This window comes from Bubalus bubalis, chromosome 2 (assembly GCF_019923935.1).
Source record: "Bubalus bubalis isolate 160015118507 breed Murrah chromosome 2, NDDB_SH_1, whole genome shotgun sequence".
In the NCBI taxonomy this organism is placed as follows: Eukaryota; Metazoa; Chordata; class Mammalia; order Artiodactyla; family Bovidae; genus Bubalus; species Bubalus bubalis.
The window spans coordinates 77,229,241-77,243,655 of NC_059158.1; the positions used below are offsets into that span (position 1 = coordinate 77,229,241).

The window sequence follows — 14,415 nt, forward strand, 5'->3', positions numbered from 1 at the left end:
TAACCATAAATAGCCTTCCTCCCATTATTCGGACACGGCTTAGCAACTAAACCACCACCACCACCCATTAGTACAGATGTGAGCGAGCATGTTTTGGACTTTAACATCACATAATTCTTTTGTTACAGAGATCTACTTTCATTTCTCAGACCTTAAATAAAGATAGGAGTTTCTGTCTTTCAAGCAGTCCTGCTGCCAGATACAATTCAGCCTTGATGGGAAGGAAGTCTTGTGGCTAAATGGGTGGAGATCCATGGTACAAGGCCATAAAGATAAAAGTGGAAAGAAAAGGAAAACTATAAGGGTTTCAGGACACGGTTCTGTAACAAAGACAAAACTGACTGTAGACAACTGCTTGTTCTCAGGATAGGAGCTTCTTTAAAATTATGAAAGAAAAGAGTCTGTTGTTTTTAGTTTTAGTTTAATTTTTTGGGGGGTGTTGAGAATAGATAATCAAAATTTACATGGATCAAAATTCAAATGAAAATTCTCTCTGAAACCCTAGTCCCCAACCACTCAGTTCTACTCTTGAGAGGCAACCAGTATGACTAATTATGTGATTATCCTGCCCAAAGACTTCTGTTCATGTAACACATGTGTTTTTCCTCCTTTTTTTCCCTAAAAAATAGTTTTTTTTCCCCTAAAAAATAGCATCATATACATACTGTTCTACATTTTGCTTTCTCGCATAACATTAAGTCTTGGAAATTATTCTACAACAACGGAACATTTTTTAAAATTTTTGAAAGCACTTTAAAAATGTCATGTGTCTCAGTTCAGTTCAGTTGCTCAGTCATGTCCAACTCTGCAGCCCTGTGGACTGCAGCATGCCAGGCTTCCCTGACCATCACCAACTCCTGGAGCTTGCTCAAACTCATGTCCATTGAGTCGGTGATGCCATCCAACCATCTCATCCTCCGTCATCCCCTTCTCCTCCTGCCTTCAATCTTTCCCAGCATCAGGGTCTTTTCCAATGAGTCAGTTCTTTGTATCAAGTGGCCAAAGGATTGGAGTTTCCGCTTCAGCATCAGTCCTTCCAATGAATATTCAGGACTGATTTCCTTTAGAATTGAGTGGTTTGATCTCCTTGCAGTCCAGGGGACTCTCAAAAGTCTTCTCCAATACCACAGTTCAAAAGCATCAATTCTTCAGTGCTCACCTTTTTTTATGGTCCAGCTCTCACATTCATATGTGACTACTAGAAAAACCATAGCTTTAGACAGACCTTTGTTGGCAAAGGAATGTCTCTGCTTTTTAATATACTGTCTAGGTTGGTCATAGCTTTTCTTCCAAGGAGCAGGCGTCTTTTAATTTCACGGCTGCTGCACTGATTGAAAGTAATTCTTAAGCCAGGGTTTAGGTCTGGTACATAATAGTATCCAAGAAATGTTTCTTGAATGAGTGTGTGAGAAAGTAAGCGAATTAGTGATTATGTTAATTTAACATACAGATAGAAAGAGGCAGAAAGCTAAGAATTTCTGGAAGGTCTGAGAATGTTGACCTGACCCTGATGCTGGGACCCAGGGTTAATCTAAGGAATGACATCACAAAATGCATATCTGCTTTTAAATTGCATCAGAAATTCTCTTTAAGGCTTCATATTAGGAGATATCAATATGAAGAGATGCTCTGGAGGTGGCTGAAGAATGGAGTTGTGGGATGGCCCCTAAACCGCAGGAGTCAGGACGTGTGGTCCTGGTTCTACTATGACAGGGCTCCAGCACCCAGACAAGTGGGTTCATCTCTCTGTGTGTCCTTACTTCAAATGCAAAACAAGGAGGTTGGAGTAGATTATTTCAGTGCACCATTCTAGCTCAAGATTACATCATTTATTATTTCACAGTTTCCTGTTTGATTACCAGTTTGCACAGACATTTGTTATGTTGAAACTACATTTATAGCAACATAAAAAATAAGGTTATCATTTCTCCAAGAAAATAAAGATACCTACAGCGTTATTGGTAAAAATGTGATTTTTTTAATGTGATTATTAAGATTTCAAGATTACTGTAGAAAGTAGTTTGCAATTATTATATTCCTCACAAAAATTTATCAGCTAAACAATTGAGACAGAAGCAAATTTACCAGGAAAAGCCCAAATACCCGACACATTGACACATTTTGAGAGGATTAATACTCTGTAGTTTTAACCTTTAAGAGGTTTAAAAAAAAATCAGATAAGTAAAAATTACTGTAATATTATTCAATAGTAAATATAATTGTTATAAATGAATAGTATATGTAATATATTCAATAGTATTTAATTATTAAATGCTTCCCAGGTGGCGCTAGTGGTAAAGAATCCACCTGCCAGTGCAGGAGATGCAAGAGACACAGGTTCGATCCCTGGGTCAGGAAGATCCCCTGGGGAAATGGCAACCCACTCCACTATTCTTGCCTGGAAAATTCCATAGACAAAGGAGCCTGGTGGGTCACAGTCCATGGGGCCACCAAGAGTCAGTCACGACTGAGCGACTTTAATATATTTAGTTATTAAAATAATAACTAATGTTACATATAATTCATAATAAAATAAATCTTTTTTTTCCTCTTTATTTTAGTTAAGTATGAGAGTGAAGCCAGTAAATATTGGGACACGTTTTACAAGATTCATAAGAATAAGTTTTTCAAAGATCGTAATTGGCTATTGAGGGAATTTCCTGAAATTCTTCCAGTTGGTCAGAAAACTGAAGAGAAGGTGAAAGAATTATCATGGAATCATGTAAAAATTAATGCCGAAAGTTTTTTCTCAAAAATGCACTGCCCTACTATGCCTGAAGAAAAAAATCATTATAAAGAAAGTTCTGGCTCATCAGATGGTCAAAGCAAAGCAGGATCTGACTTTTCTAAATTGGACTCTGAAGAATACAGAGAAAGACCTCTGAAGACTGAATTGTTTCCTGGTAGCAATGCTACTTTCAGAATCCTTGAGGTATGGTACTACAGGGGAAAAATTTTTTAATGTATATCACATATTACTTTATTAATGATCCAGATTCTTTAGAGGGAAAATGATCAAATAACTGTTTGTGTACTTTTGTGCATAAAAATTACGTAAGGGACTCATATCTTTAATCAGTCAGGTTTTAAGTTTGTGATTTATTCTTAAGTTTTTCTGCTTTAATTTCTAACTTGAAGGCAGTTTTAAATACCAGTTAAGTTTTGGCCTCAATTTCCATCTCTTTGTGTTATTACCCACTTGTAGGTGAAATAGAAATAAGTGAAGTATGTAATTTGCTATAATCTGGTATAGACCTTGATTTTCCATTTTAGAAAAAGAAAACTTTTCCTTCTGATTATAAACATAATAGATGCTGATTACAGAGATTTTGGTAAAGAGAAAGAATAAACAATCCCATAAAGAAAGGATTTAACCACTGTTAACATTTAACTTTTTTCTCCCTTTGTTTATACTGTTTTATATAGTTGAGCTATACTATATCTGCATTTTAGGGTTTTTCTTTGTATTTAACATAACATAAGCAGTTTTCCCTATCTTTAAAAATTCTCTATAAGCATTTTCATGGCTGAAAAATACTAAGTGAAATACTATGATTCTACTTATCTGTTTTCACTTGACTGGGCATTTAAATTGTTTTCAGGTTTTGTACAGCAAGTATCTTCAGGTGTAGACTTTTCTGTATTTTCTTTTATCATTTGGGTTCAATTGACTTGTTCATAACTTATTAAAATTTTTAATATTGTTAAAATATATTGCCATATTGCTTTCTAAGAAGCTGTATTAATACCAATTTACAGCAGTGTAGGTCTGTCTCGTCACACCCTCATTGATTAGAACAATCTTATTTTTAAGATTATTGTTAGACAAAAGCTATATTTTAATTTGCATTCCTTTGATTGTTAAATAGGTCATATAGTTCTTCAGATGTTTAGAAACCATTTGTTCTTCTGTCATCTACTTATTTCCTTTATTTATTAGGTTGTGTGTTTTTAATGAGCTCTGCCCTTTATCATATTTAATTCAAATATTTTTTCACAGTGTGTTTGTCACCTTTTAATTTGGTTCATTTGGGGGTTTGGTATGTAAAAATTTTAAATAGTCACATTTCTCAGTACATATTATTTTTGTGATTTATTCCATTTTGAGCTTAGACAACTCTCCTATAGACAAAGATTCAGAACATTTCTTTTAGTTTTTTTAAGTAAAAATCTGACATTGGTGAGGAAAATTTAACTTTATTTTCATGATACTTGTTTATTCTTTGATTTTAGGTTGGCTGTGGTGCTGGGAATAGTGTTTTTCCAATTCTGAACACTTTGCAGTGAGTTTTAGAATTTTCTCCTACAAAATTCTGCATATGTATGGGATATTGAGAAATTCTTGGAAAATGTTGTCATATATATACCAATAGTGTCCTTGTTCCCATATAAACAATGACTAAACCAAATTTCAAAAGAAGTGGCTTGGTCTTAGTATCTAATTTCATGTGAACTGAGAATTACTCTGGAAATAATATTTCACAGACATAGGGTGTCCACCATGAGTTGAAGTAACTTTTTAAGCTTGTGCTTATGTAGATGAGAGAGTAAGAAGTGAGCAAGAGATTTGATCCTTCTGCTAAGCTGGGAGTTGCTGAACTTAGAGATTTATTTACTCCTCCAGGTTACTTAGGTGTCATTTTACACATAGAGAATTGAGTTTAAAGCTTACACTTTATTTTGTGTAAGCTTCAAAATCATTTTATTTTGTCATCACTTCTGGAGTCACACCGAGGATAAAACCTTCCTATAGAGTTGAAATGACTCTCTAGAGCTGAAATTTTTGGAGTTATAACACCTAACCCTAAGATTCATAAAGGGAGAAGTCCGTGATAGGAGCAGAGATGTTCTCCTGACCTGCCCTTCCTGTTCACCACCTCACCAATGTGTTTTAGTAGGTGATGAAGAAGACACATCTTACAAAACTTTTATTCCTTTTACCTGTGGCTGGTCTGTCAAGTGTCTGTTTTTTTTAAGTTTACACAATAGCTTTCTGATTATCATTTTTCCATTATAAAATTAACATAAGCACATTGTAGAACTTTCCCATTAGAGGAAAAGTAGGTGGGAAGGAATCACCCATTATTCCTACCATCAAAACATCAAAACATAGCTGCTGACAGAATTTACTATGCATATTTTAAAATTTATTAAAGTCTTTTTTTAACTTTCCATTGTGAACATGTATTTCAGAAAAATTGAGTAATACAGTAAATTCTCATATAGCTACCACCTTGTTTCAGCAGTTACTTACGTAAGGCCAACATCATGACACATTATTTTTATGAACTTATGATGGATCTCCAAAAAATAAGACATTCCTAATTGTTATTATAAACCTAACATAATAAAAAGTAATTCCATAATATCATCAAATTACCAGTTAAAGTGTCTGGCCAGAAGTGATACTGGCCAATTTGCAGTTCTGAATGGCCTTTTTCTTTCAGGATTTATTTTCTTTATTTTCCTTTTCCCATTTCTAGGCCAAAATTTCCTGTTCTTATACCACATAGCCAGATTCCTTCACCCTAGTGTTCTCTGAACTTGTAATACACATAAAGCTACTACATTGGTAGTTGATTATGTGTTACTCTGTGAAAAGCAAAGCAAAGTCGCTCAGTCGTGTCCAACTCTTTGTGACCCCATGGACTGTGGCCTTACACGCTCCTCCATCCATGGGATTTTCCAGGCAAGAGTAATGGAGTGGGTTGCCATTTCCTTCTCCAGAGGATCTTCCCAACCCAGGGATCAAACCTGGGTCTCCTGCATTGTAGGCAGACGCTTTACCATTTGAGCCACCAGGGAAGATGTTACTCTATGACACATCTCAAATTATTATTTAGCATATCATTTCCTTATATCTTCTTTATTCAGCTACTATTTATATATTTCTTGAGGTAGAGAGCATAACGTATTCTAATTTGGTTTTCCAGGTAGCCTAACAATGTAATATAGATAGTTAGACAGAGCTCGGTACATACTGACTGGTTAATATCTCTGATTCCCCACTTGTTAGTTGTATTTTTTCCCCTTTCTGCTTCTCCATCTGACTAATAATTGCAGGCTCTTGCTTCCTCACCCCCTGACTCTTTCTTTTTGACTGGGTCTTTTTTTGGCCTCATATTCGTATTTTAGAAATCACTGTAACTCAATAACCTGAGATAATTAATTCATCTTTAAAAGGCAACTAGTGATTAGCCTTCCAAAGGGAGGATTAAACTTTTTTTCCCCACCAAAAAAATTATGTTTTATTACTTTTGGAGATCATAGAATTAATATTTTACATTTTCAGAATATTTTACCATAATTAGACCTCTGGAATTGAGAGGTCATATCATTCTCCAAGGATCATTTAATTCTTAAACCTCCTGCCAAGAGAGTGCCTGATGGTGTGGTAGTAGTAGTGATATTTACACCTGTTTCCTGGGAGAAGGGCCAAGACAGTCAGCTGATTTTAAAGAAAAGCCCTGGAAAATCATTGAGTGGTCACAAGACCAACTTGGGCTGCTGATGCAGTGGGAATTCAGTCTCAGAGGTCATGTTTCTGTCTGGTAGGACACATGGCAAATGGCACAAGCTTTCCTTTAGCTACTAAACTGTTCTGTATCTTGTGGTTGTTTAATAATTTCTGCACAAGGGTAGATTGCATGCCTCTCATAATGAGCTAGATGTGCCAGTGTCCAGAGAAGCATTTTGAGCTTTATGGAAGTTTTTACAAAAGCATATTAAGTTCTTACATTTTTAAGTTCCTGGAAGGCAGAGGCAGATATTCCTTTGATAATGATGATTGTGATGATGATAGCAAGAATAATAAAAATGACATTTTTAAAACATTTATTAGGTGCTTACTCTGAGTCAGGCATTTTTCTATAAACTTTACCTATCTGAGTCCATTCTATCCTCACAACCAACTTAGATGCCATATTTTATCTCTATTAGGAGTTTGGGACTGACATATGTACTACTACTATATTTAAAATAGCTAACAAGGACTTACTGTTTAGCACAAGGAACTCTGCTCAATATTCTGTAACAACCTAAATGGGGAAAGAATTTGAAAATTTTTATATGTGAAGTCACTCAGTCATGTTTGACTCTTTGCAACCCCATAGACTGTAGCCTGCCAGGCTCCTTCGTCCATGGCATTTTCCAGGCAAGGATACTGGAGGGGGTTGCCATTTCCTTCTCCAGGGGATCTTCCTGACCCAGGAATCAAACTCTAGTCTCCTGCACTGCTGGCAGACTCTTTACTGTCTGAGCCACCAGGGATGCATTTTTAAATGGGTTGAATGAAAAAGAAAAGCAGCACAAGTTTTAACTTTGATTCAGTATTGGTTAACTTTTCATAACCAAATTCTATTCATCATATGTTCATTTATTTGGACAGATCTTAATTTGAATTAAAATTCCTAGTGCCACAGAGTGGCACTGTATGTGAATACTGTACTGTATATGAGAATGCTATATGTTAATGTAGTATTCATCAGTGACTAGCCTTTAAGAGAGTAATGTCAGTCTGGGTGAGATTTTGCTAAATGCATGTTTGGGCTTGTATTCCATATTTATTTAGAAATCCTCCTTGCCTAATATGCCTCCTGAATCAGATTAGAAGTTCTAATTATGTCCTTCAAAGCCCATATATCCTTCCTCATATTCTAAATCACCTCTGCTTCTCATCCCTGGTATGTGATTCCCACCTGTAAACCCTTCCCCTCTTCCCACTTAGCAATTCCATCCTCCCCTTTCAAAATTCTTAAACTTTGGCCTGACAGCGCCTGCCTTATCCACACTTCTATGGAAATTACGTCCCCAGCTAGGCTATAAAATCCACAAAAACCAGTACCATACCTGTAATTACTGTTTAAGGACATACTAATCTCTTGTCATTCAGACACAGTATGAAGCAAGATGATTCAAGAATTCTTTTGATAATAGCATGTAAGATATGATCAGGAAGAGTACTGACCCACAAAATTCAAAGTCCAGTTGACTATTAACACTGCAGGTGATTAATCCACAAAAATTTATAGTCAACCCTTTGTATTTGTGGTTCCTCCATATCTGCAGATTCAGCCAACCACAGATCATATAGTACTTAGTATTTACTAGTAAACAATATCGATGTGTAATTGACCTAGAAGTTCAAACTTGCATTGTTTAAGGAGCTATATGTGCTGCCCGTTAGTAACCATGGCTCAGCCATCGTTAGTGAATTTCAGGTAAAACCCTTACCTAAGTTCAGTGGAGGCCATTTAAAATTAGTCAAGATTTTTATATGGATAAATATCCCCCCTCAAAAAAAAAAAACCCTTAATTTACTTACTTTATTTGCATATTCTAAATAAAGCACTGAGTATTGGAGACGTTAAGTCTAATTCCGTGTTAATAAGTGGCAAATCCAGGATTTAAAAAGATATACAATTGGCTCCCAAATCCCACACTCTTACTATTTTATTATACAGTTTCATTTACTACTTTGTATTTTAATGCTTGGTCCATATATGGGGCTCAGTAAAAGTTTGAAAATCATTTGAAAAGATAACAAAAATTAATATACAAATGTTTTATTATTTTTAGAAGTTGTATGTACATGGTATTAATATAAACATATTTAATAGCATGTAACTACAACTGCTAAAATATATATATATATTTTTTTTTCATATGTATATACATCATCTTTGGAGCATCAGAGCCTCTGTGAGAGACCCAGGAACAAATGAGTGTACACACAGGAAAAGGAATGAGGCACCAACGGACATGTGGTTGAGGGTCCTTGGAGAGAAAAGAACTTGGCTAAGCTGAGAGGCGGAGAAGGCAATGGCACCCCACTCCAGTACTTTTGCCTAGAAAATCCCATGGACAGAGGAGCCTGGTAGGCTGCAGTCCATGGGGTCGCTAGAGTCGGACATGACTGAGCGACTTCACTTTCACTTTTCACTTTCATGCATTGGAGAAGGAAATGGCAACCCACTCCAGTGTTCTTGCCTGGAGAATCCCAGGGACAGGGAAGCCTGGTGGGCTCCCGTCTATGGGGTCGCACAGAGTCGGACACGACTGAAGTGACTTAGCAGTAACAAGCTGAGAGGAATTACAGGCCATGCCAGCTGTAGGCAGACAAGAAAGGGTGCCTGGAAGGGGTAGGAGCAAGATTGAGCACTGCTGATGGATGGCTTTAGAGGTTTCTCATGTGAGAGTATGCTGGAATATAGGGCAAGTAGGCCCAAGAAAGGGAGGGCCTTACAAGCAGATCAGGAACTTGAAAGTTACCCTGTAATTGGTAAGTGTTTTGAGACAGTGTTGGTTCAGAAACAACATGAAGGCACTCACATGCCACTCTAGAGAACAGTACCTTGAAAAAAGAAACAGCAAGCCAAGGTCATCCAAAATTCTGGTAAAGAGGTACTTACTAACAAGTTTCAACTTACAGTTTCTTTCTTGTGTTGCTTCAGCTTATCTGAACTCTAGATTTAAATATTTCTTCCTTTTTCATAGGAATGTGCCAGAGTTCTTTCTTTATTGTTGTGATTTTGCTTCTGGAGCTGTGGAGCTAGTAAAGGTATGCCTTGTATTTTCTTTAAAGAGAGCTGTATTTTAAAAGAATCTTAATTTATTTACTGTTGAAGTGATATTTTTTAATGTAACTACATCAAATATTATCTGTGACCATTTTTTTTTAAATTTTTGAGATGTGTCATTTTATTTTTTTATATTTTTTTGTTTATTTTTTGGCTGCACAGGGCCTTTGTTGCTGTGCACATGGGCTTTCTCTAGTTGTGGAGAGCGGGGGATACTCTCTAGCTGCAGCACGTGGGCTTCTTATTGTGGTGGTTTCTCTTGTTACAGAGCACAGGCTCTAGGCCACGCAGGCTTCAGTAGTTGCGGCTCCCAGGCTCTAGAGCACAGGTTCAGTAATTGTGGTGCACGAGCTTAGTTGCCCCATGGCATGTGGGATCTTCCACGACCAGGGATTGAACCTGTATTGTAAGGCAGACTCAACCACTGGACCACCAGAGAAGCACATCTGTGACCATTTTTAACTGAGCTTTTACTATTTTGCAAATCATATCATCAAAACAATTGAAGTTGTTTGGGACTTGGAATTCAGGGGAGTGGCTCCTACAGGGTGATATTTATATTTATACCAGAGAAGGCAATAGCAACCCACTCCAGTACTCTTGCTTGGAAAATCCCATGGATGGAGGAGCCTGGAAGGCTGCAGTCCATGGGGTCGCTAAGAGTCAGACACGACTGAGCAACTTCACTTTCACTTTTCACTTTCATGCATTGGAGAAGGAAATGGCAACCCACTCCAGTGTTCTTGCCTAGAGAATCCCAGGGATGGCGGAGCCTGGTGGGCTGCCGTCTATGGGGTCACACAGAGTCGGACACGACTGAAGTGACTTAGCATAGCATAGCATAGCATGGAGCTTTATACATAGCCTGGCACATGGTAGGCACTCATTAAATTAAAAATTCTGCAAAAAAAAAAAAAGGTCTGAAAAGGCATTATCACAAATCTAAAATGTCCCTGACTATAAGGAAAACAGTTGGCACTTGGTCTTATTTGACCAATTCCCAAATTCTAGTAAGCATTATCATAGCAAAAAGAGGTAATTTTAGAAAATTGAAAAGGAATGGAAATTCTGCTAACAAAAATGTTTGGTAAACACAGAACATAATTTCTGGTAATAAGGGTTACTAGTTTTTCATTGTAGACATTTTCTAAAATACTGAAAAGCCTAAAGGGAAAGATAAAATTTACCTATAGTCATGCTTTCTGGAGTCCTAGAGTGACTCAGAATTTTGGTATATATTCTTTTAGTATTGTTTTTATAGGCAAATAGTATGTGTGTACTCTAATGCATTTTTAAAATAGCATCTTTAGTGAGATATAGTTCATATACCATAATATTCACCATTTATAAGTATACAATCCAGTGATTTTTTCAGTATATTTACAGAGTTATACAGTCATCACCATTGCCTAATGTTGATTACATACTATAGGATATTTACTGATTAAGCCAAAGGAGGCATGGAACAAGCAGTGAGAGAGAGTGCAGAGGACCATCTCAGTGCCTGCGAAGTAACATAGGGTGAGCTTCCAGCACTGCTGCCTGCTGACCCAGAAAGACTGCCCTACTCCACTTTTAAAGCTAAAGAAGGATTGCAAAAGAATATTTGTTACCAAGTCCAAGTGCTAGACTTAATTTTTTATGACAGTTTGAAATAAGCTAACAGAACACCTAATCAGAAAATCAAATTCATAGAAGAAAGGCCTTTGGGAGAAGTTAAATTAACCTTTTTGATTTGAAAAAAAAAATACTAGAAGTCTGCTGAAAACTTTGTCTTTTCATTCCTTTATCATGACAGTCTCATGCATCGTACAGAGCAGCCCAGTGCTGTGCCTTTGTTCATGACGTTTGTGACCATGGCTTACCCTACCCTTTTCCGGATGGGACCCTGGATGTCATTCTCCTCGTCTTTGTTCTGTCTTCTATTCATCCTGACAGGTAAATGACGACGAAAGGGCAGAGCAAATATGTACAGCCCCTTTATCAGGAGTGGCTTTCAGATCTATCAAAGCAAAAATGACAATTCTTGAATTTATTATTTCGTGAACTACATTACGTGTAATATGCAGCCTTTTAAATGCAGTTTTTCCTTTCTTCAGACTTTTAGAAAGAAACTGGCCAAACTGTTTCATTAGTGAGCTTTCTGTCACTGTCAGAAAGAAGTGAGCATCTTATGGCAAGACACATACCTATTAAAAGTGACAGTGCTTCAAGAAAATTACAAATTCAGAACAGCCTAATAGACTCCCAAGAGGGAAACTGTACTTGGTGATCAGAAACAAACATCTTTGATTTAGCTTCTTCCTCAATGTTTGTAATGAGGTGGGCCGTGAATCTGGCTTCACATAGGTCTTTAAAATATTTGTTTTAAGGAAGCCCACTAAGGAATTAGGGTTTATCAAGATTTTCCAGATTAACCTTGGACCTCTATCATCTAAGGTTGGTCTAGTGCCATCATTTAAGTATTTATGACTTAAATATTTTTGTTCACATAGTGTTCTGAAATAGTAAATATAGCTTTTCTCCAAAGAGGAAGCACAAAGAGATATTACAGCAATTGAAATGATCACTTTTCTTAAAATTTTTCCACTCTGTATGTATTAAGACACAAGTGTGCTAAATGCCTGGGGTTGTCCCTTCAGAATGTGTCTTAAAATTGGGTTTTTGTGATCTTCTGGTTAGTAGGTGCAGACTTGGCATCGACCACTTTGGTGAGTGTTACTCTTTCCCAGAGAAATCAAGCACTGTGTACTTCTTTCTTTGCTATAAGATCACTAGGATCCTTTACAGGCCTTTTACTTCTCATTCAGAGATGTTCACTTTGATGACTTGTAGGGAAAAAAATTAGGTTTCCAAATAATGAATGAAATATGTAATTGCACCTAATGAGATCTATCAAGTTCCATGAAGTTACTTCCTCCCAGTTCTGTAACCTATTTCTGCTAACCTGTTGAGGCTATTGGCATTATTTAGGTACTAACATAAAGATGTCATCTATATTTTGTTTCACAGCTAAAAGGATAGAGGAGGTGGATAATGAACAAGATTTTCTATCTAACACGTATAACAGGAAAGTTTTAATTCAAAATAAACCCTCAAAAAGGCTATTTATATTAGTTTAGATTATATGTTTTTTCATGATTTGAATTGAATGGAAAGGAGAAGGGGAAGCAGATATCTTGAAAAGATTGTTTTTATAGTACATATATTCATTCTGTTTATTATAAAATACATTCAGATGTATCATGTCAGTACATTACATAGCTACTTTCTTACCTACATGGAAATGATCTAAAAATGAGGTAAGTGAGTAGAAGTTGGATAATAGTAAGTGAAAAGTGAGGCAGTATCTTTCAGGTCATCTAGCACTGTGATAGTAGATTTAGCCCCAGGAAAATTCTAGAAAAGTGGCTTCTTGCCAGCTTGGAAAAGCTTTTCAGCAAGCCGTTGAGTCTAGGGAGTCCCAGCTTAAATGGGAGTAAACCATAGAAGGCTACAAAACAAGAAGTAACTGTCCTTCTTATCATTGAAATAAAAATATAATATATTTTCTAAAGATCTACACAGAGATTGTATAGATAAACAACTTTTTAAAAAATCTCTTCTTTCTCATCTTAAGAGAAAAGGGGCTTTCCCCATTCTTGTCTTGTCCCTATCATCCCCAACCCACTCCCACCTGCATTTCTTAGAAACTGGCTCTGGAATTGCACTATGAGCCAAGATGTACTGATAAGAGAAGCAGTTCCCCACCCCTTGCCTTGACCCACATTGCAGACTTTAAAGGACAGTTGGGAGCAAAGGGTTTGCAAAAGCAGGCTACATTTTGAAGTATTTGACTCTTTGCTTTTCTGTGTTTTCATTTCATGCTTGTCTTGCTAATAATTGCAGAAAGAGATTTTTCTCTGTACATAAACCATTTATCCTAAAAGTGAATATTTTAAGCTTTAGATATGGTTTTAATTGCCAGATCCTAAGGATATAAGCACAGTGTGAAAATAACCTGTAATAAAATAAACAAGGAAAAATAGTTTTATTTTTCATACACTTATATTCATTTGTTTAAATGAGATCTTCTCCTAGTCATGCCACTTTTTTTTTTGTCTCTTATTTTCATGGTTACTTTCAGTTTCTCACTACCTTCTTCATTACCTGACATACTCTTTCACCCCATTATTCCACTGAACAATGTTTTAATTGGAAGGAACTTAAAGATTATGTGATCCAAACCTTTCATTTTTAAAATAAGAAATGCTCAGAAGCTTTAAGTAGTTTGGATAAAGCAGAGACAGAAAGGACTTACTACACAGGCTGCCATTTACCATTCTCTGCCCAGGGCCGACATTGATAACTGATTTTGTAGATTGTCATTCCCAGCAAGTCTTGAGTCCTTAATAGAGCTCTGTTGGCAGCCAGTGTCAGTCACTTGGCTTGTTATGAGATCTGAAATCTTTGCCATCTCTGTACCATAATCACACGTAAGGCTTTGATTTGAACACTTAACCAAAAAACATTAAATCAAGAGCAGTCACAAGAGGTCATGTCTGATTGGGAGCCAGATGGGTAGAATAAACAGTAAAAGAAAGAAAGGCTTCCCAGTATTGAGCTGGGGCTTAGAGTGTGAATAGAATTTAAATAGGCAGAGAGTAAGGAGGAGAGAATTTTTTCAGGGGAAGCCACGTGAGCACAGTCATGGGCGGCTCAGAATGAAGCATGTAACAGTTTGGCTAGCGATGCTTCAGATTAAGAAGCAGTGGGAAAGATGTTGGAAAGATTAATTGAGGCCAGTTGTAGGTGACCTTAAGGATTCAACTAAGAAACTAAGAGAACTAAGATTTTT

General features: G+C 36.6%; 1 protein-coding gene across 8 annotated transcripts in view; it reads left to right on the plus strand.

Moving 5' to 3' along the window:
* METTL8 (methyltransferase 8, methylcytidine) overlaps positions 1-14,415 on the plus strand; it is a 154,936-nt gene that overhangs the window by 71,341 nt on the left and 69,180 nt on the right. For all 8 annotated transcript variants that reach the window (XM_044933896.2, XM_044933891.2, XM_044933902.2 and 5 more), the window contains 4 exons: positions 2,562-2,932; positions 4,234-4,283; positions 9,496-9,559; positions 11,377-11,516. In XM_044933896.2, the coding sequence (XP_044789831.2) occupies positions 2,562-2,932; positions 4,234-4,283; positions 9,496-9,559; positions 11,377-11,516 (625 nt within the window). The remainder of the gene's footprint in view (positions 1-2,561; positions 2,933-4,233; positions 4,284-9,495; positions 9,560-11,376; positions 11,517-14,415) is intronic.